Here is a 22468-nt window from a genome sequence, read left to right on the forward strand (position 1 = left end):
GCTTGACAACTCTGTATGTTGATTTTTTTTTTGTGGTTTTCTGTAATGGTCTTTGTCTATGGCAAAGGAAAGTTTCCCTGAAAAGAAGTGAAGATTGCACTTATCTGTGGATATAAGGACAAATGTTTGTAGATTGTTAGGGATTTTGCTGGTTTAGTAAATTAGCACTTGTAGATTCTCCTTCAATAACCATGTTTTCACAAGACTGCCTAAATGTGAGCTGAACAATGAAAACAACAATGAATATTCCAAACTGGATGGGGCTTCACTCTGCACAAAGAACAACAAGTAACTGAGGAAAGCTAGGAGTGGGAGAGGTGGTCCTCCCCAGGAAAGAGCACACCAATTGATTGTCTCATGCAAAACAATCAGCCCTGAAAGCATACATACAAGTAACATTATGTGGACTCAATAGGCAGTATTTATTGTATATATGTATATAGAAGTACATATATACATGTGTAGATATAATTTTCTGTCCCATCAGCCAGCCAGCCAGCTCCCAAATAAGCACACAGAGACTTGTTATTAATTATAAATGCTTGGCTGCTAGTGTAGGATTGTTACTAAGCTCTTACAACTTAAATTAACCCATATATTTTATGTACCATCACATGGCTTGTTACCTTTTCAGCATAGCATGTTCATTTTGCTTCTCCCTGTGTCTCCTGGTGACTCTGCCATTTTTCATTCCAGCACTCTCTCCCTGTCCACAAGTCCTGCCTAACCTCTTCCTCCCTAGCTATTGGCCATTTAGCTCTTTATTAAACCAATGAGAGTAATACATCTTCATAATATACAAAAAGATTATTCCACAACATGCATGCAATAACAATTGAAAAAAAAAGAGGCATGAAATTTGAAAGCGTAGTGAGGAGTATATGTGAGGATTTGGAAGAAAGAAAGGAAAGGAAGACTGTGGTGATATTTTATTTGTGCTTTAATAAAGTTTGCCTGGAGATCAGAGGAAATAGCAAGCCATTTTAAGTAATCAAAGAAGTCAGGCAGTGATAGTACATGCCCTTAATCCTATCTCTTAGTAGGCAGGATCTCTGTGTGTTCAAGGCCACACTAGGGAACAGAGCCAGGCATGGCGTCACATGCCTTTAATCCCAGTACCAACCATAGAGGCCTGGAGGTCTGTACAGACAGACAGAAAGTGACAGAGCTGTGTAAGAAGAGAAAGTGAGGTAGCTGGGTTAAGAGAGCCAATGAGAGGGCAGAAAAGCAAGGCATATAAAGCCTGGGTAGACAGGAAGTAACTTGCTTTTGGAAGCTGCAGAGTTGGTGAGGCGAGGTTGGCTGATGGCTTTCCCTATTTCCCTGATCTAACATTTTCACCCCTATATTTGGCTCCATGTTTTTTGATTTAACAAGACAATTTAGAAATTTGTTTACAGAAGAAATATTGTAATTACATTACAATCTTGAAAACAAACACACAAAACAATAAAGTGGCAGTTAAGCCCCTTCAGCCCTACACAAAGAACTATAGACAGCTAAGGAATGCTGAGAGTGGGAAAGATAGTCTTTTTCTGGGAAGAGCACTACAGTTGGCCATCCAATACCAAATTATCAACCCTGAAAATACACATTTGAGTAAAATTATGCAGGCTGAGCAATTTATATTTAGGGATGTATGTATGTATGTATGTATATATATATGTGTGTGTATGAATATATGTGTGTATACATATATATATGTATACACATACATGCTTACATAAGAATACATGTATGTAACAATGAATGAAAAAAGAGGCCATGATTTTGAAAAAGAGCAGAGAGAGGTATATGGGAGGGCTTCAAGGGAGGAGAGGGAAGGGGGAAATGATGTAATTATGATCTCAAAATAGTAAAAGAAAAAATGCAAAAATGTATTTTCTGTAGAGGCCTGAGTATTTCAGTTTGCCACTAAACATGCTCATGTGGGAGTGGAAAATCTCATGGGATCCCACCCTAGACAAAGATCTATAAGCAACTAATGACTGCTGAGAGAGGCAGAATTAGTCTTCCCCAGGGATGAGCCCCCTAATTAATTGTCCAATACCAAGTGGTCATCCCTGAAACCGTATACACACAAGGAACACTAAATGAACTCAGCAGGTTGTGTGTGTGTAAATACATACACACATATATGTATATATACATATATACATATCTAAATGCACTTATACATATGTGCAACAAGTAAAGACAAAGAGGACATGAATTTGAATTGGAACAGGTTGAAATTAGGGTGTGTGGAGAAAAGGGAAAGGGAAATGATATAGTTTTATTTAATTTTTAAAAATCCCTAAAGTCCATATTTGTGTGTGTGTGTGTGTGTACACGCCTGTGTGTAAGAAGTAAATATTGTTGGATATTATAGGCAGAACAGAACACATCTCAACAATGTTAGCTGTCATAATACAATGAAAGCAGCCTAGCTTCTTACACTCATGCTGCTAAATTCAGAGTACTGTTTGCCTATGATCTTTTAGATTAGTATATGAAACTTAAATCTTCAACAATTTTTGTATGTACCTTTCCAAATATATGAAAGATGGCCTTATTTACTGTTACCTTGGAAACAGCAATGCCCTAATGCTATGCTTACTTTCTTTGGTACAATTAAAAATCATTTTATGGAGCAAATGTAATTTAAAATATTATCCTCAAGCATGGATTTTAATTAACCTTAATTAGATGAAATACATAATGATGGTTAGTGTTAACATTATTTGGAAATCTTAATATAGTTTTCTAACACAAAATATGCCAATGTCTTTCAAATTTTGTCTTAATAAACGCGTGCATGACTATCTTTCTTATCCAGTTAGGTGAAGATGCTCTGATTATTGCTTAACTCTGTCAGGTCTGGATCCAATAAACTTTTGGCGCATGAGTATGTATGTGATTGTGTATTTGCAAGTGTTTACACATACCATGATGTTTGTGTGGAGGTCAAAGGACAGCATTGGGTGTCAGTCCTCACTTCCTGCCATCTTTGGAACAAGATCTCTTTGTTGTTCACTGCTGTTTACACCAGGTTGACTGACCCAGGGACTTCTGGGGATTTTCTTGTACCTGCTCCCGTATTGCCTCAGGAGCACTGGTGTAACAGTCATCTGTGACCGTAAACCTGCCTTTATGTAGGTTGTAGGGATTTGAACTGGGGTCCTCATGCTTGCAAAGCAATCACTTTTATCATTAATAATTTCATGCAGTTAAACATTACCATGTCTACTTTGCTTTAAACTTTTCTTAATAATTAATAACCTTAGAAAATCACTTATGAATTATTGCTTCTTCAGTAGCTTCCCACAGGTCATGAATTGATATGCATGCTTTCTTTTTCCATTTTCTAGGACTCCACTATTGTGACTCCAATTATTTTGAGGACTGATCCTCAGGGATTTTTCTTTTACTGGACAGATCAAAATAAGGTAAGAGATAAGATGTCCTCCTTACATTATTCTGTTGGTTACTTATAAAGTAATTGTTTACTTTCTAGGTAAGTCTACCCATTTAACAGACCACCTTTTGTGGTGTTTATTGATTCTACTTCCAGAAACTCAGGCTAAAGGCCTTAGGACCTTTCATGGATGCTTGTGTGAAATGGTGGATTCACTAGATCCTAGAATAATTGTTTTCTGTTTAAGGCAAAAACTCAGGCTTGTGGATTGCATTTGGTGAACACAATCCTGGACTTTCATTGATTTAACTCCCTTCTAATTCAGAATGAAGAAAGATGATGAGACAATTCCTTTTGACCTTAATGATGAAAGGTTCAACAGTCAGTCATTTTTTTCTCTCTTCTCTCTGTGCTATAATTAACAGTTCTCCCAGTAGTAGCCTGGTTTGGCCTTGATAATTTATTCATGTTTGTGATGGCCAATTGTGGTTGTCAACTTGATACACTTCAGGAGAGGGAATCTCAGTTTAGGAATTGCCTCTTTCATTGTCCTGTGGACATGTCTATGGGACATATATATCACTTCATTTGATGTAGTAGAGTCAGGCTCCCTATAGGCAGTACTATTTCTAGGCAGGTGGGTCTGCCTATGTAAGAAAGGTAGACAAACAGTTGAGCCTAGCATCAAACCAGTAAACAGTGTTCCTCTGTGGACTCTGCTTCCATTCCTGATTCCAGGTTCCTTCCTTGAGTTCCTGCCTTGGTTTTCCTTGGTTATATATTCTAATCCATAAGCCAAATAAACCATCCCCCAGGTTGCTTTTGGTCATGGTGTTTATCATAGCAACAGAGAATAGACTAGAGCAGTGTTAAAATTAAAGCTAAGATTCCTTTAACCTTTTTATTGAGTTTTCAAGAATCTTCCCACATTAGCTTTCTGCCCCAAATACTAAGAATTCAGTAGTTTAGTTTTGATAAAGCCAGTTGATAATTCCATATTGAATTATTAAAAACTGTCTTCAGACCATAAGATTTCTTTGAGGTTTAGTGGGCAGTTAGATAAGAATATTCATAGGAAGTGGCTATTGTTTCAATAATCACTGACACCTAAGAGGCCCAGTATGTAGACTGTTTGGGTCCTCTAAGTATTGATATTTGAAGAGGAAGTTTCTTTTTGTTGTTGTTGTTTTTGAGAGCACTAAATGCATTTATAAACCAATAGGAAGCAATACTAACGGAATGGTATTAGAAAACTAGGGACTCCTCAATTACTGTATGATGGGGTTCAAATATTAGTTTTTGAAACACCGTGTCATAGCCCAGGTACCCAGAGTTTTTGGACAATGGGTCTTAGGCTGGGCCTTGGGCATCTTTTTACACTTGTGAGCACAGGTTGTAACTGGCCTAGGCAGCTTCATCCTTGGAGTGTGGGTCCTTTCAGAGTTTTCCATACTGAAAAGTTAGTACCTAGTTTCAAGGCTAGCCGTGAACTGGCCAGCTCCCAATCTCTCAAGAAGCAAATTCTACCCTAATGGTCCTAGAGTTATATCTAACTACTGTCTGTGTGTTCTGAAAGCTTCTATGGTCATAGATGTGATTGTAAACCATAGAACTTAGGCCAGTGTCAAAAATTATGTGTGGGTAAGAGTTCATACTTAATGTTCATGTTTGTTACTGGGTGTGTTAATCACATTGGTTTAGACATTCTGTTTGGTTTCCTGCTGTTATGTATAAAACAATGGCTTGAAAGAGTTTTTTTTTTCACCCCTAAAGACTATTTTTAGAACAGTCACAGCTATATTTGTGAAAGATTTATTTATAATGCCTAGAGCATTTTGAAAGGTTGGGTGCTTGTACAAGAGACCAAACTGTCAGTTTGATTTTTTTAACCTGTAAATCAAATTTCCATAAAAGCAACAGAAGATATTTTGGGTTTTTTAAATAATTCATGGCAACTCAGTTAAGCTCTACTAGAAGACCAATCATAAACATTTCTTTGCTTGTAGAAGAGAAGGGGGTAGGGCCAAAGGCTCTTTGATGCATCTCTGTTGTTCTAGGAGCCCAATATTTTGACCCAGGCATATTTTAAGTGTAGAAAATATCTTTGTTTTATACCAGCCTTTCCTTCTTGGTCACAATGCTGTTTATAACCAATGGGAACAAAGAATGGGGGAAGGCAAGGGATTTCTTCTGTCTCTTTATTGCTTTTTCTCTTATAGATGTTAGTCAAGACATGGTAAATTTTACTTTTTACTTCTTAGATCTTTAAGTCGTTCCTCAGTCATTTATCAGTTTAGAGGTTTATTTTTTGGTCAAGGATCATATATCTTAGGCTCTAAAAGACCAGAGGATTTAAGAAAATAATAATAAAAGAAACTTACCACATTTTCAAGTTTGTCATTTTCTTTCTGGCTCTAATCCCAGTCTTGGAACCAGATCAAGTGATGTATCCCCATTTTGGTCTTGGACGACTGTAAACAATGCATTAGAGTCGATGTAGGCCGGACAAACTGTGCACACAAACAGAGGGCAGCACGCCAGGCTTGCAGTTGAGGTTGTGGATAAGATCCTTTGAAGGAACTGGGCTGAGGGGTGCAGTCGTGATGCTCCTTAGAGGACTACTTGTTTCAGGTATCTTTTTTTTTTCTTTTGGCAATTAGTCTTAAGAATCTGTCATCTGTGTTACAGAGATATCAGGGAAAACAATATAATACTTTTGAGGTTACCATTTGAGTTTACACATTTGTTTTCCATGCTTGGGAAACTTGCCTTGGTATTTAATATGAGATGCCTTGTCTTTCTCAGTCATCCCCCAACATGCTCTGCCTTTGCTCCACGAAGCTTGTGCGGTAGCACCTTGATTAGTAATCACAGGGAGGCTCCTGTGCTCACAGGCAAGATGCGTGGTTGAAGAGCGCCTTGGTTATAAGAGTTTGCCTTGCAGAGCTCTGGAAGGAACCCCTCACATTCATGGTATCTAATGTGTGTCCATTTCTTGTCATGACTGCACAGCACCTTGTCCCATAGCCACTGTTTTCAAGCCACTGGCTTCCTCCTGTAGACAATGCAATTCTGCCTTACCCAACCGCTCCTTTGACTTGTCCCCATAGAAATGGTAGGTGACAAAGAAGACAGACAGCACCGATGATACAGTTCAGAGTTAAAAACCAGAACTGGCAGTCATTTTCAGAGAGCTGAAATGTGTTTAGTGAAACATGGACAGGATATTTGGGTTAGTGCAAGCAGATGAATGTGAATATCACTTTTAGCCATAAACGTTCATAGTTTGTTCCATTGCTGGACTTATTTTGACAGTTTTTCCACTTACTGTTGGTTCTATAAAGTTTATTGCATACAATTAGCAAAAAACAAGTTACTGAATATGATTATTTTATTTTAAGCACAGTGGTTTTTCGGGTGTAAGTGTAGAGTATGTAAGAAGGATGCGTTTATTTATAAGTGATGAGTGAGAAGAAGTCCTGCCCACCCCAAGTACCAAAGAGGTTGCCTGCATTAGTCTACACCACAGGACACTGGCACTCATAACAGGGAGTGCTAGCTACAAAATCCACGTCACTATGAGACTCTGAGAAAAGGGTCAACATAGAAGAACCCACAAACTCCTATCTAGACTGTGACACAGGAGAATGTTGTCTTGCAATTTGATGCCCTGATTCTGTGCCAAGTTTGATATAAAAATAAAACCAGTTTAGTTCCGATCTAGGAAGCTCAAGAAAGTTCAATAAATCCTTGCTTCTTTCCCCAAAAGAGGAGCTTTGGGGAAGGGAGGGAAATTACATAAGATTTAAAAGGAATGGGAGGGAAAAGCATTCTACTGTATTTTGATACAGATTTTTTTAATGCATAGTAATTTCCTTTTAGTAAGAGAGTAAAGCAGTATAAATGTCTTCAACATTATCTGATAATCTGATAACCCCAATCCTAGTTTGTTTGTTTGTTTGTTTGTTTTCCAGTCAGAAATGAGTATCATCTTTCTGGTTTATTCCTGGGTTTCCTTCATGAATTTGAACATGCATAACTGTGGAAATATTGCATTTTGTTTTGTTCAAATCCATTTTATCCTGTTATGTTATTTTTGCTGTTTCAAAACTTGCTTTTGACTTCACAGGATGTCTTAGAGATGTTCATGTATGAATCCACCCCTTCTTTTCATTTGCTCTATTGTGTTCTAATATTGGATTGCAAACATATTTAAAAGTAAAGTTCCCATTGATGGGGTTTTGGTGTTTGTTTCTAATTTGGGGCAACAGCAAACCTCCTATAACACAGAGTAATGGCCAGCTTGATGCTCTGTCTCTGTGGGTATGTGGGTCAGGGCATCCCCAAGGGAAATACTTACAAGTATCATTGCTGCTTGAAAGCTTTACATATCTTAAATTTTAGTCTTTGGCTTTACCATTGTTTATACCTACATAATCTTATGTGAGAAAAACTGTTTTCTCATACCCCAATCAACACTGTTAGGAAACATTTCAACTTTTGCCTGACGGATGCAACTGTTGGATCTATGTTTTCCTCTGCTCTAACTGGATTTGCCAAGATACTGGGCATATTTTCAGTCATTACTGGCCGTTTCTGTTCTGGGTTATTTGCTACATCCCCTGCTCTCGTATAATAGTTGTTGTGAATCTTGCAAATACATTCTTCTGTCTGTGGCTTGTCTTGAATTCCCCAGCATCTAATTCATGCATGGCAAAAGATGGCTTGAAGTCTTAAAGTTTGATGGAGTCTCATTTCAACTTTTCTTTGTTTCCTTTTGTTCTGACTCATCATCCTTACTGCTATCATTACTATTAATTGTGGTTGGGAATTCACAGGTAATGGATACTGATGAATGGCAGGGGATGGAGTTCTTAATTTGATTTCTTCAAATAGGTCATCCTATGGGTTGGTGGCTCTCTACTTTCTAGTTGTAGCCAGTGAGGGTAGCACTCCATGGCACCATTTGCTTTGGGGCCTTCTTCCTGTTTTAGGATGTGAAAGGCACGTGGGACTGCAAAGGCAGTGGACTGAGCTGACACCCTGTTGTCATACCTGAAGTGAATAGCTCAAGATGGCAGTGCCTCTGAACTTCTCAGTTGTCGTTCCTGCTTCTTTCTTAGTTACCTTCTGCCTTTTGCGCTTTCTGGTTGAGCAGGCACCACCCCTTCTGTTTACCCATGATCTAGATTGTGGCATACATCTATGCCTGCATAGTCAGTCATTTCTTGGAAGCTGCATGAGAGAGACTGACTCTGCTCCCTGCTCCATCTGCTACTCTTTCCTCCTCTAGGCCTTGAAACAGTCTGTGGGCCCCTTGTAGAGAGTGCCAATGACTGGCGTTTCTATAAATGTCAACTGTAGATACCCTTCTCTTGTAATCTGAGATTTCTATACAGAGTTCAAATGAAAAGTTTAGAAGTTAAATATTTACATAAGCCACGGTGATATTTTTAAAACAGGAGTCCAGAGCTAGGAAATATTTTAGATGATGAATCATAAACCTCACCAAAAAAATTATGTGGTTTCCTATGAAGAAACCAGTTTGGCCTCCATAAAGAACGGTGGGCACATGCTTCAGGATGGACCACTTGGCAGTGGGCTTCCTCTTTGGGAGACACGAGTTGAGTCCATTCCAGGGACATCACTTCTGGCCTTTCATGCGGTATTCCAGAACTTACAGCATGCTTGAACATAAAGATCTGATTAAGGGATGAAGGTTGCTCATTTTATCTGTGGACTTTTCCTGGAGGCTGAAACAATAAATGAAATTACCTTAGCAAGCAGCACAATTGACATGATGGCCATTCTTCCCTGGCCCAAAGCAGAGGACCAGCTGCTGCAGACTAACTGATATCACCTGTGGCCAGTGCTTTCCTCTGTCTCCTCTGTCTGTCCATCTCCACTGTCAATGAAGATAGAAGCAGTGTCAAGTGCACTACCTGGTCATTGCCCCTCCATAGGACCCTGGATGTGTTCCAGTGTCTAGTCAGCATCTATATCCTTTTACTTTTCCCCTCAACCGTTAGAAGTCACTTTGCATCCTCTGTAGCTTCTCAGGGTCTGGTGAGTAGCACACTCACCTTAACCAATGATATCTGATGGGTACATATCACAGCTGTACCTCCTCTTGGGCAGGAAAACTCAGAGGTGCATGCAGAATGTTAATTCCTAAAACGCTCCTGTAGAATAACGCCCACCCACTTTGTTGTTAGCTGGTTTGAAAACACCCTCGCTATAGGGCTTTCTTCTCTTTCTGTCTCACTCCCACTATATCTTAGAGTGACTTCTAAAGTACTGTTTTCATTATAATCCTTGTCTAGGGATGTATTATTATGGGTATGTAATACTGATCAGGTTAGTGTAGATGCCTCCCGATTGAGAGTGTTAAAGGTATTCCTTAGTTAAGAGCCATTACTTTAAGCCATGGCTGATTTTCCTAAACAGTAGCAATTTATATTGCTGTGGCAGATGTGCCTTTGGGTTCTGAGTCTGATGTATGTTTAACAAATTACCTCAGTAACTGTCTAGGCCATGCTTTGCTCATCCATGAGAAAAGTATTGCTGAGTTAGGTTTGGTATGAAAGTTCACTGTGAATAATAACATCATGCCTACTACTTTGTGAACACCTAGTTCTTTGTGATGACTTTTGCTATAAACAATCTCTGGCTACACAATAGTTCCTAATGCATTGTTAGGGACCATAAATGTGCTGCTCTGAAAGCCAAGTTGCCATTTATGTATGTTTGCATTCTTATTCCCTTTTTTCTTCTTGGTAACAGTGACCTGCTTTCTATTCAGACTTATTGTGGTCTTTTGATCTAGAGCATGGAAGCTTGGGGCTTGTTGGACAAACAAGATGTTTGTTTATGTTTACATTTCATAATGTTTTGGGAACTGAGCCATGGAAGGCGAAAGAAGGAGTTTATTGCCAGGAAGATGTTTCCTCTGAGGATGTTTGCTAATAAATACTACAACATAGGTGAAAGTTTTCTAGACCATAGGGGATTTGAAGTATCTTATGGAATAAGCTTTAAGATGATTTAGAGGTCGTTGATAGAGAAAATGGTACTAATATCTTCTAGGAGACTCGGATGCTGCAGAGTTGCCTGTATCTTTTTCCTAAGATAATCGTTTTAGGATTATCACAGTTATATTGGTACCAGGCACTGTTTCTCATCCACAACTGAATTGATTCTTAGAAATTAGGATTCTGAGCATAAGCAAACAGTCACAAGTCAGATTGCTAGGAGCAGGCAATCTTCCTACTCATCAATTCAATTTCCCATCAAGTGCCATTGCTATCAACACCATCTTCTCACTGCGAGAACCTCCCCTCGATTTTCACTTCCAGAAATACTGGCTAGGACAGGAAAGACAGGTGTTACTCAGGCTTAGTGTTTGTAGACACAACTTAAGTGTACATGTTATTAGATTGGAATCTTTTGCAAATCCTTGGTGGATGGTAATTCATGACATTTTGATAGAATTTTGAATGAAGCACAGTTTCGTGAAGTGTATTTTAAAATCACTGTAGTTATGATGAAATGGCATCATGACCATTTCTTTGCTATCATTTTCCAGTATAATAGAATTGTTATGACACTATCACTGTGTGTCCTTATGGGAACAACAATAGCAACACACATGCAAATGATACACGGAATCTAGAAATATGGTGGCACTCTGGCTTTAATTCTAAATTCAATATTCTCCGTATAACTTAATTACAAAATTATGCTTTGTTTTATGAGTTGCTTATATTTAGCTTTTCTCAGTCTTAGAAATTAAATGGGATATTTTCCATACCATGGAGTTATTATGGGGGACTTCAATTCTTTTTAATAGAAACATGATTTGCGGTATTGAATTGGAAAAATATGTGGAGGAAATACATTTGTGTGTTGTTTACAATGTTATTTTATGGGGACAATCATTGGCCTTTGTAGGAAATAAAAGGACAGATACACGGTACTGACATAAAACTGTGCTAGCTTGTTTGAGCTGCAGATGTCTTAGATAGTGAATGTTCTTGGTTCTGTTGTGGTTCATTTTCTTGCCAAGGCAAGATTGTTTTAGTCTACTGATGGGGTCCCATCAAGCGCTTTCTATAGTTAAACAACAGGACAAACCTCTCTTTGTACTTTGGTAAAACTAATTGAAAGTGTTTATCACCACACAACAAGACTAAAACAAGTTACATATCTATTTTGTTGCATTTTCATGTTTCATTATTGTTTATTTAAATAATTTCAAAAGGAGAAAATGCAACCTTTGAACAAATAGTTCATTGAGAAGCCATTATTCACATACAAATTAAAGTCTGGCAAAGTGCTTGTTCTTAGTGTGTTTGTTTGCTTGTATATTTTCTTTAGTGTTATTGTTACCATTAGTACCAATAACAGCAAACACACCTGTGATATTGTCCACATGCAATATAATAGAGAAAATGGGAGATGGGGAGATATACATGTAGTATAGAGTTTTATTGTTTATATTATTGTGTTTTAAATAGATAAGCATATAGTTTTATAGTATGTATTCACGGCATAGACAGTGTGTACATGGTTCTCCAATGACCTTTTATGGTATGATAATGTGAATACACATACTATGTACTTTAATATTCATATACTATTATTCAGTATATTCCATTATGTATTATAATATTTGTATATTATACGTATACTAGAATACTATATTATACACATACTATTATACAATATATTATGTTATATATTTTAATGTTTGTATATTGTATTATACAAACCTTACAAGCTATATAATTGTGTTATAATAACATATACACTGTTTAATCATTTCCATAAGCTTGTGAAGGTCAGTGCTATAATTATCTCCATTTATAAGCAAGTAAATTTAAGTACACATGGAGGTAATGTACTGATCTTTGGTTGTGTGCTTGAGTCGTGTCAGAAATAGAATCAAGCAGAGCAGTCTGGCCATATGGCCTCGCTTTTCACACTTTGTGTTTTTAACAAACTGATTAATGTGTTAGGTTGTTTATCTGCAGGACTTTCCTCCTCAGATTTGTTTGAATAAAGAACCTTAATAGGCATGGTGCATTTGCCAAGAAGAGACAGAGTATGAAGAAGGATTCCCAGCTTTGGGCTGAAAATTACAATTCACTGGAGAACTACAGAGAATATTGCTGTTTGCCCTCAACCCCTGAGGACTCTGATTTACTGGGCTGGTGTGTGGTATGCACTTCATATTTAAAAAAAGCTTCTCATTTGTTTGTATCACACAGCCCAGGTGAGCATTACCAACGAAGTCAGCAAACTTAGAGGCTGTGCACACACTACTTTAGTAGCAGTCTGTGCCATGGCCTACTTTCCACCAGCAGTAACACTCAGCATGAACATTCACCTATAGGTCTGGCAAGATTCTGAATTATTTGATAATGATTGGATGATATTCCTTATATTGTGTTTAGTAAGTCAGGAAATTAATAGCATTTTTAGAATGTTTCTTAATATCCAAGATTGGATCAGAATAGGATTTGGGGGTTATATTTGTAATTAATTAAAATTCATTAGCTTTCCATTGCCCCAAACGCTCAGGTGTTATCCCTGTGTCCTGAGCTTACCAAATGTCCCCATCCATGCTTGCCTATGCTCCTTTGGGTTTATTTGCTAGATTCTCCATTAGATAAAGGGACACAATTTATTTAGCTGCCCTTTTGAATATGAGAATGTGATATTAAGAATGGCCTTAAAGAGCTCAGGCAGTCACAGTGACAGGGTATGTGTTAGCATGTACAAGGCCTTGGTCCATATTTAGCACACACAATCCAAACAAAACAAACAAAGCAAAACAAAGCAGCTAAAAGAAAAGACAACCGAGACCCTGTAAATTATGTAATTTTATAACTAAACTTTCATCTACAAATATAAAGGCGGGCTCTATCTTGTTAAGTTGGAACATTGTATAATTTCTTGTCAGTTTATAAGAACTTCCCCATTATTTCCAAATACATCCAAACAGGGAAACCATGGGAAGTCAGGTAATACTCACACATGGCAGGAAGTCTGACTTTTAGTCATCTTTGGATAGTACAAATGGGCAAAGCCAAATCCCCATTTCTCTCATTACGGTACTTTGTTTTCACTCTGCCTTGTGCAACGCATGTTGACAGGGCAAGGATGATTTTGCATGAGATTTCTGTCCAGCACTGTGCAGAACTCCGCTTCGGGTCTGTGGTCTGGAAATTGCACCATGACATGCGGTGCACCTGTGTGAAATGAAGACTTCAATGAAAAGTTTTATGAGGCAGAACTAGTTGCTAAACTAAGAAGCTAATGACTGTGCTGCTATCCATAATGGAGTCTATTTTTAGGTGAACATTTGTTCCTCTCGCATGGCTTCATTATGCAAGAGGACAGCGGCTTCAGCACTATGTTTTGAATATTGAGATATTAGAATACCAGAGTAAACGCAACCTTAGATATATTATGGCTTTCTCATAGGCTTGAGCCCTGTTTGGTGCACAATCAAGGAGAGAAATGAAGCACACAAAAAAAGCTTTGGTGTTGGCTGAATTCTTCCAGCTGTCAATCACAAGCTTGATTCAGGGTGACCCTTTGAAATATGGACACACAGTGGGGACATGAAGTAGGCAAGTGAATAAATGCTTAAACATGGGAGATGAGAGATTCCATTCCTTTGGGGAACTCTGGAGACAGCACAGAGGAGAGGCAGCTGTGGCAATTGCCCACCATATCCCAGAGTTAAGTGACCAGCTCTTCCAGGGTTCTTGTCCCAGCTCTTTTTCCAAGTTCTCCCCTTGATCCAGGGCCATAAGTCCAGCAGATTTCAGGCTTTGCGAGAGCTCTCAGACATAGTTGCAGTTGAGACCTGTTAATTGGTGTGTATGGTGTATACACTGGCACCCTCATCAGTGGCTGCTATGGAAGCTTTCCTTTTCAGTTACTCTGACTTTGTGTCTCTGTATTACATAAGCTACAAACTGGGAGTTGAACCCATTCATAAACAGATTTTGCTTAGTTTGCACAGTGCTTTTAATGCATTCACATGCATTTCTTACATTTCAAAATCTAGGGAGTTTATATGTAATTCTAAATTTCTCCAATAAATATCACAAAGTAATACTGTCCAGCAGGCTCTTACAGCCACATTTGGCCAAAGCAGGACAGCAGATGCCTGTCATAGCCAGGGCATGTGATATCCAATCTGCCAGTCTCCAGCAGGCCAGCCTACTTAATTTACTAGAACCTGTATGCTCATTAGGTCATTAAGCATAAACATCAGACCACTCTGGTAACATCCTATCTGGAATCTTCAATAAGTGAGTGACTATGAAGCTTCTTGCGGCATGTTGCTAATTTCGTCTCAGTGAGCCGTGAGAATATGTGGCATAAAGATTGAGTTTTTCAGTGGAAAACATGGCTGAAGGTCAGCATATTTCAGTCCTGCCCCTAAGTGTTTTCAACAAAACAGTCGTTTCTCTAAGCCTGCCCCCTGTCTCTGAAATATGGATCTGAAGTGTATGTGCCCTGGGGTCCTGCTCCACTTTAAAAGGCTGTTACTCCAAAGTGACTTTCACGTGGCATTGTGCTAGGTAAGATTTATAAATATGACTCTTTGGCAAAGGATTTCAGGCTGAATTGGTCCATCAATCTAAAGGAAATAAGAGTGGTGGACTTGGGACACCAGGCTGAATGTGTTCCTTTTATGGAACGAGGATTAACTTCATCTCCTGCTCATCATAGTGACTAGATTGTGCTGTCTGATACAATATTCTATAGGCATATGTGGCTCTTAAATTAAAATTTAAAATTAATTTTGATTACAATTCATGCTGGTTGTGGTGGTGCAGCTGGTAGGATTTGCTGAAGGAGGCAGAGGCAGGAGGATCACGAGTTTGAGGCCAGCCTGGGCTAACATTTAAAAGAAAAATTCATTTCCTTTGGCATAGTGCCCATGGTTGAGTGCTTTGTAGCAACCTCATTATGTAACATTTCCATTGTGGTGGAAAATTTCAATGGGTATTGCTGGATGGAATATGGATTTGGAATGGCTTTTCTGAGCCAGTGCACAGTTTCTTTGCAGTGATATGTTTCTAAGATCTTCCAGAGAATGAAGTTTTCCCTGCTCCATACACTTTTTGTGTGTGTGTGTGTGTGTGTGGCTAGATCCTGAGGTATAGGTACTGACAGTGGATCCAGACTTTGTTATTTAGTTCCTATGGAAGAGGATATTGGGACAGCTCACACACTACTTTCGGAAGTCAAGTGAGGAAGCTAATCCTGCAGAAAACATTGTCTCAGTCAGTTCTGCATTACTCTAAGAAGGTACTCAAGGCTCAGTTCTGAAAGCTGGTGAGTCCAAAGAGCATGGCTATGTGCATGGGGTGGCCTTGTTTTACACCAATTAGCTTGTGTGATAATTAACTCAATTTATGCAAGCTAATTGTAGCAGTTCTTTCCTTGGAAGGCTGTTTCTAACTCTTGTGGTTTGGAGTGGAATCTCTCTTTGGTGCTACAGAACACCTCATGATTTTCTTCGCCTTTGTACTTTCAGTGACGTGATGATTTTGTCAAATTCCCTTTCACTTGCCCATTAGATGATGAAGCCTGCGAAGTCAAGGATATTACCCAATTGCCATTACCTATTTCTAGCACACTGCTAGTGTACAGTAATTGTTCAATTCCTTTATACCAAATGGCTGAGACCCAGGAAGGATGTACAGTAGCTCTTCTAGGGTTAAAGGTTACTGAGTAGTGAAAGGCCCATCTGTCAGTGTCCAAAGCCAAGGCTCCTTCTTTCTGTTGCTCATTCATTAGTATCCACATCTCAACCACCACCTGCTTCCCTCAGCATTTTATGTGACCCCCAACCTCCTGTAGAAGAGAGAAAATGTGAACATGTAGTAGGTCACCTACACCTGCTTCCAGAAGCCCCAGAGCCCCCTTTCTCTCCTTCTCTTATCTATCTCATTTCCCAAGTGGTCTCTACTCCTTTGGTCCAGGAACCTGGCTTCTCAATGAATTTACATTAATGCTTATTTCCTGTCTTTATTGAGTTATCAGTATTTCCCCTCTAACTGGATCTGTACACCTATATTAACCATGTCATGCCTCTTCTATAATGAATGAAAACTCTTCTTACCCTGGATCTTTTCTCTGAGTTCAGCTGTGATTCTCTGAGTTCAACTGCTTCTTCTTCTTCTTCTTCTTCTTCTTCTTCTTCTTCTTCTTCTTCTTCTTCTTCTTCTTCTTCTTCTTCTTCTTCTTCTTCTTCTTCTTCTTCTCTTCTCCTTCTCCTTCTCCTTCTCCTTCTCCTTCTCCTTCTCCTTCTCCTTCTCCTTCTCCTTCTCCTTCTCCTTCTCCTTCTCCTTCTCCTCCCTCCTCCCTCCTCCCTCCTCCCTCCTCCTCCTTCTGTTTTTTAAGACAAGGTTTCTCTGTGTTGTTTTGGTGCCTGTCCTTGATCTCGCTTTGTAGACCAGGCTGGCCTCGAACTCACAGAGATCCATCTGGCTCTGCCTCCTGAGTGCTGGGATTAAAAGTGGGCGCCACCACCGCCCAGTGCCAGCTGCTTCTTAATTGATGTTCACCAGAGCTCTGTCCACATCCTTCCTCCAATTACCATCCTTACTGGTTTGGTGGTTTTTTTTTTTTTTTAATAACTCAGTGTCTTACTTATTCAGGAAGATGAATAGCTCATCTTCCTGGAAATGTTTAGCTAGTTTGCCTCCCTGTAATGTTCCCCTGCCTCCCTAGCTGCTCATCTCAGTCAACTTTCCTGGAGCCAAATGGCAGTCCTTCTCTGGTCACGTTTCAGAGATTGCACATCTGCACCTCATTCACTACCCGGACACATGGCTCTTCGTTTTATTTCCTTATACAATACCCTGCATCTGAGATACTTGAGGACAAGCATTTCTTATTCACACTGTAATCTCTTGCTTCATGCCTGCCCTGCTCCTGCTGCATTTTCAGCACCCCTTTCCTAGGCTGAAGTCTTCTTCTTCTTCTTCTTTTCTTCTTCTTCTTCTTCTTCTTCTTCTTCTTCTTCTTCTTCTTCTTCTTCTTCTTCTTCTTCTTCTCCTCCTCCTCCTCCTTCTCTTCTTCTTCTTCTTCTTCTTCTTCTCCTTCTTCTTCTTCTTCTTCTTCTTCTTTTTCTTTTTTTTTAACACATCCTTCTCCACCTCCCTCAGATCACTGGCCCCTTACCTTTCATCCTTTAGCCACACTAACTATGCTTTGTTCCATTTTCTGGGATGGAGCACATTATTTTTCACTTGACATCATTTCAGTAATTTCCCTTTGCTTAGGCAGTGTATGGTCTCCCATGTAAATGACCTTCATCTTGTTTGGCCATACATCTTAGTGACAGTAAATAATTTTACAAAGTCGAGTCACAATGTTCAGTTCCTGTATTGACTGCTGATGATTTCCATTATGAGGGATTTCATGCCACAGTGCCTTGGGACTAACAGTCGATTCCAGAGGTCATTGTACAATTGGCTAAGCGGCCATGCATATGCTAGCACACCACTTACACAGATGTGTGTCTGTCCCCTTCACTACTGTTCTCATGGCTCAAGGCTATGCCTGGCACAGTGCTGGTTCCCAGTGACTGTTATTTGGTAGAAATGCAGTGTTTTTATTCTACAAGAAATCTGGTCAAAATGGTAATATTTTAGACAAAAGTCGTCCCCCCGCCCCTCCTCCCACAGAAACACACCAAATCTCTCCTTTTGAAATTTGACAAGGCTTTAGAATTGATTCTCTTCAATCCCTTCATTTTTCTCTGCTCAAATTGAGGACCAAGAGGGATGAGCAAATAACTTGGCCAGTAAAACACAAACTTGAGGAGTTGAGTTTATCCTCAGAGCCTATATACAAAAGTTGAGCATGGTGGAGTGTGTTTATAATCCCAGCTTTGGGGAGGCAGAGACAGGTGGATCCTTGGTCCAGTCTAACCTAATTGATGAATACTAGGCCAGTGAGAGACCTTTTTTTTTTAAAAAAAAAAAAGATTAATAAGCTCCTGAGGAGTGATATCTGACATAGGTTGTCCTCTGGACTTTATGTGCATTTATACACGTGCACATGTATATGAACATAAACATACATGCAAACAAATTAAAATGCACAACTCTAAAATACCTAGCAAGATTATTTCCAGTGTGGTACACTGTCATTCTCAAAATTGAATAAAACCAGTGATTTAGCTAAGGTTGATATATTAGAAGGTTTATAGTTGAACATATAAATAAATTTGCTTTAGAAATGGCTGAAGGTAATACTTTGTTATTCCTTTTAAATGTACATGTTGTCTGTGAAGTGATATTTACTTTATTTCTCTTTTATTTTTGTAATGTAGTTATTTGTAAAAAACAAAACAAAACAAACAGACAAACACCACCCAGAAGTTACTAGTATTTTCTCTGTAGAAAAAAATGGCCTAAAACATAGTACCCTAGAATACTGCTTCTTCATTTGGGTGGGGTCATGCTTCCATGGGTTGACATTCTGGTGTGGGCTTTGGTGGATCATTTTTGATCTCCACTGGGCTCTTTCTAGCTTCTATAGTGAGCCTGTTGTGGATGTATGGCTACAGAAGAGCCATCTATTATGGCCAAGGCTTCAGTAGGTGTGTGACCCATATGGTCTTGAATCTTTCAACAGGCTGGCCCAACCTGTTCTTGGAGGGCACTGGCCTTGTAGTCTCTGAAGGAGAGTAGACGCTTCAAGGCCTTAGAAATAGAGTTGCCATACCAGTGAGTCTTCTGGATTTTTTAATGTCCGAGCAAGTCATTCATGTAAAAAGGTAATAGATACCATGTATTCACAACAAAGCCCACAAATATCTTGTCAAAAGGCATAGATATATAGAGGGGAACACTTCGTGGGCAGTTATGTAATCACATCCAGAAAGGCCCTTTAAAAAATTGTCTCAAATCAGTAGATTATCTTCTTATGTTAATGGGCTGTTTCAGTGAGAGAGGACAGTTGCTTCCTTCCTCATCTGAAATCATTGAGGCGATGTGATGTCCCAACCAGGAATATGTGCCAGTTGTGCATATCCCTTTAGAGCTCTTCCATGACGAGACGTAGAGTCTCTCTCTCCATACCCTGGCCTTCAGATACTTGACCGATTCTCAGAAGGGAACAAAAAGATCCCTGTGGGGTAGTAGAGACACAAGCTCCATTCAAACCTAGCATTTTCCCAGTGATAACTGTGGAAACGAGGCAGTGTTTAGATCTACTGAAGAATGAGGTGGGGTAGGACATTGGTAATAAGTCAGAGAAGTGTTAAGTCACTTACGAGACTCCCAACTTGCTGTTTAGTCAGCTTCCACCACTATAACAAATACCTGAGACAATCAACTTACAGAGGGGAGAAGATCTGGGACAGCTCTCAGGTTCGGAAATTCAGTCCATCATCAAGTAAATGCACTGCTTTTAGGCCTCTGGTAGGGAGCTGGATGGCAGAGGGAACACCATTCATGTCATGGGTGGATAAAGGGCAAGGGACAGAGGTACTACAGGTCTCCCACCCCCTCAAAAGCACACCCCAAGGATTACAAGACATCTCATCAGGCCACGCTTCTTAAAGTTCCCACCACCTCCCAAGAATGTCAAGCCTGAAAACATGAGCCTTTGGTAATATGAACCAAACTAAGCCAGGAGTATAATCCCAACACTCAGGAGGTGGAGGCAGAAGGATGGTGAGTTTGATGCTTGCCTTGTCTCCTTTGTCAGAGCTTAAATGCAAATGAGTAAACAAACAAAACTAACTACTGTAATTGGTACCAATCTTGTACTGTGTTCAGCTTTTTGCCTCACTGGTCCTCTCCTCTGAAGATTTTCAAGTGATTTTCTTTCAGTGCCCAGTAGTCTTTTTTTTTTTTTTTAAAAAAAAAGTCTGTTTTAAGAATGTGGAAATAACCCAATTTTTTTTTTTTTTTTTTTTTTTTTTTTTTTTTTTTTTTTACAAAAGTGGGGAAAATAGGAATTAAACCTCGGGACTCTCCACTGCTGGAAAATGATTACGGGAAATTTTCCACAGTAGAGGTAGAAATCATTCCAAACCTCTTGTAGCCTGGGCCACACAAGCATTTTTCTGAGATGGGAAACAGACGCATTTGACTGAGGGTGAGGGCAGTAGGTTTTGTCAATGAAGCGTGCGAAAGGATCAGTCCTTGCTCTGAGCTCATCCTTTTTAAAGCTGAGTGTGCTCTGTGAAGATGCGGGCATCAGCGTATTTATATCTAACTGAGCCAACAGGGCATGCAGTGAAAGGGACGGAAGGCCCTTATCTAGTGGATGTATATTGAGGAGGGAGCTGCGGAGCATGAAAAGTTCGTGTTATCTCCATCTCCTCACTTTGTGTGTATAGAATTAGGTCACGGCTTCCATAACTGTGCTTTTGTGCAGTGCCCTGTGTGAGAGCATGGATCAACACTCTGGTTCAGACTTGAACACTGTGTGTGTCTCTGCAGAAGGCTCTTAGCTGGTCTGTGCTTTGGTTATCTGGGCTGTAAAATGGGAATAACGCATGCACTTCACAGGAATCTTGTGAACTGCTTGGCGTGGCACAGACAGTAAAGTTCTCCTTTGGCTAGCTGCTAGCTAATTTCAGTAGAATTTTTGGCAAGTGTGAAGTTGAATTCTAACAGGAGACAAGGTATTTCTGGTCCATAGTCTACCTAATCTGATTGAAAAATTGGTACTTTGAAGGAATGTCAGCGGATATATTAACAACTGTCAGATACACTCCATGATAGGAGTTCCTGTGTCTGCTCAGACACTAGGAACTCCAAAATACTCATCACGGAGTCTCAACTAAGAGAGGACTCAATGCACGTGACTGAATGAAGACAGTTGTTGGTCCCAACCCACTGAGCCTCAGGAATGGAAGACTGAGAAGGAGATCATAGTTTGATCTACACCAAGTCTCCAGGCAGATGGCCCTTCAGAGTGAGATTAAATGTCTACCATTTAAAAATAGGCATCATATCTGATTCCTCTTTGGGTATCTGACACCGGTCTTTCATATTATATTTAAATTTCAAATTTAAATAGTGGCATTAGGGTCAAGACAGCTTGAGGCAGTTAATTTGAGGATACTGACTTTGTCCCTCTACTGACCAGTTTCAGTGTTCCACCTAGGTTCTGTGGGTATCTGTGCACTAATCCTGCGAAGTTTTGAGGGACACTGATATGTCCCTCTCCTGGCCATGTCACCGTTCCACGTGGATTCTGTGGGTCCTCTACACTGATGTTGATGTAGCAAACAGGAATTAACTTCCCTATTATTAATGGCTTATCAGCGTGCTCTAAAACTGCCATGGAATTTTGAGAAACACCAACTTAGTCCCTCTGATGGTCTTATTTATGTTCCACCTGGATTCTGTGGGACACTCATGTGCTGATCATTTTTGTTTGGTTGTTTGTTTTGTGCCTACCTGGTGCTTCTTACTATCGTATATAAGATATGTAGCAAGATATGTCTGCTTAAATTGATTGAGAACCTTAAGTGTTGTCAGGACAAATGGACAATATTGGTGGTTGTGTGTTTTTCATAGAAGATTGCAAGTCGATGGTAGTTACATTTGAATCTTATAAAACACATATAAAATTTAAAAAGCAGGTAAGAATGGGGAAACAATCAAATGTAAGATTTGGCATAAATCAGTTTCTCTCAAGGTGTAGGTGGGCACACTGGGATTGGAAAATAACATTTAAAGATTTATTTTAAATCAAATTTAAAGTTTTAGATTTATATGGCCAGGGTGGGAAAAGCATATCATTTCCTATAACTTCTCAGGAAAATAAATGTAAAAGTCCAAAGGCAATAGACTGTGGAGTAGCTCTTGCTTATTTGTTGCTTTTTAACCTGGAGGAGAATATTATATTAAAAAAGCACACTGTACACAAAATCCAGGTGACCTTTAATTTCCGGCTTCATCTAAACATAAAAACTGAATAGAAAAAACTGGTTATAGGAAGTTGATAGAGAAGTCCTGAGTTTGTTAGGTTAAGACATACAGAATTGCTATATTTACAGGTCACAAATGA

At 39.3% G+C, this 22468-nt stretch overlaps 1 protein-coding gene across 2 annotated transcripts in view; it reads left to right on the forward strand.

Annotated features, from left to right (window-relative positions):
• The window catches only part of Plcb1 (phospholipase C beta 1), a 714140-nt gene that overhangs the window by 24892 nt on the left and 666780 nt on the right, over window positions 1-22468 (forward strand). For both annotated transcript variants that reach the window (XM_052724082.1, XM_052724081.1), the window contains exon 2: window positions 3351-3428. In XM_052724082.1, coding sequence (XP_052580042.1) covers window positions 3351-3428 — 78 coding nt within the window. The remainder of the gene's footprint in view (window positions 1-3350; window positions 3429-22468) is intronic.

Source organism: Peromyscus californicus, unplaced genomic scaffold, assembly GCF_007827085.1.
Source record: "Peromyscus californicus insignis strain IS unplaced genomic scaffold, ASM782708v3 Scaffold_7__1_contigs__length_154581171, whole genome shotgun sequence".
NCBI classification, from domain to species: domain Eukaryota; kingdom Metazoa; phylum Chordata; class Mammalia; order Rodentia; family Cricetidae; genus Peromyscus; species Peromyscus californicus.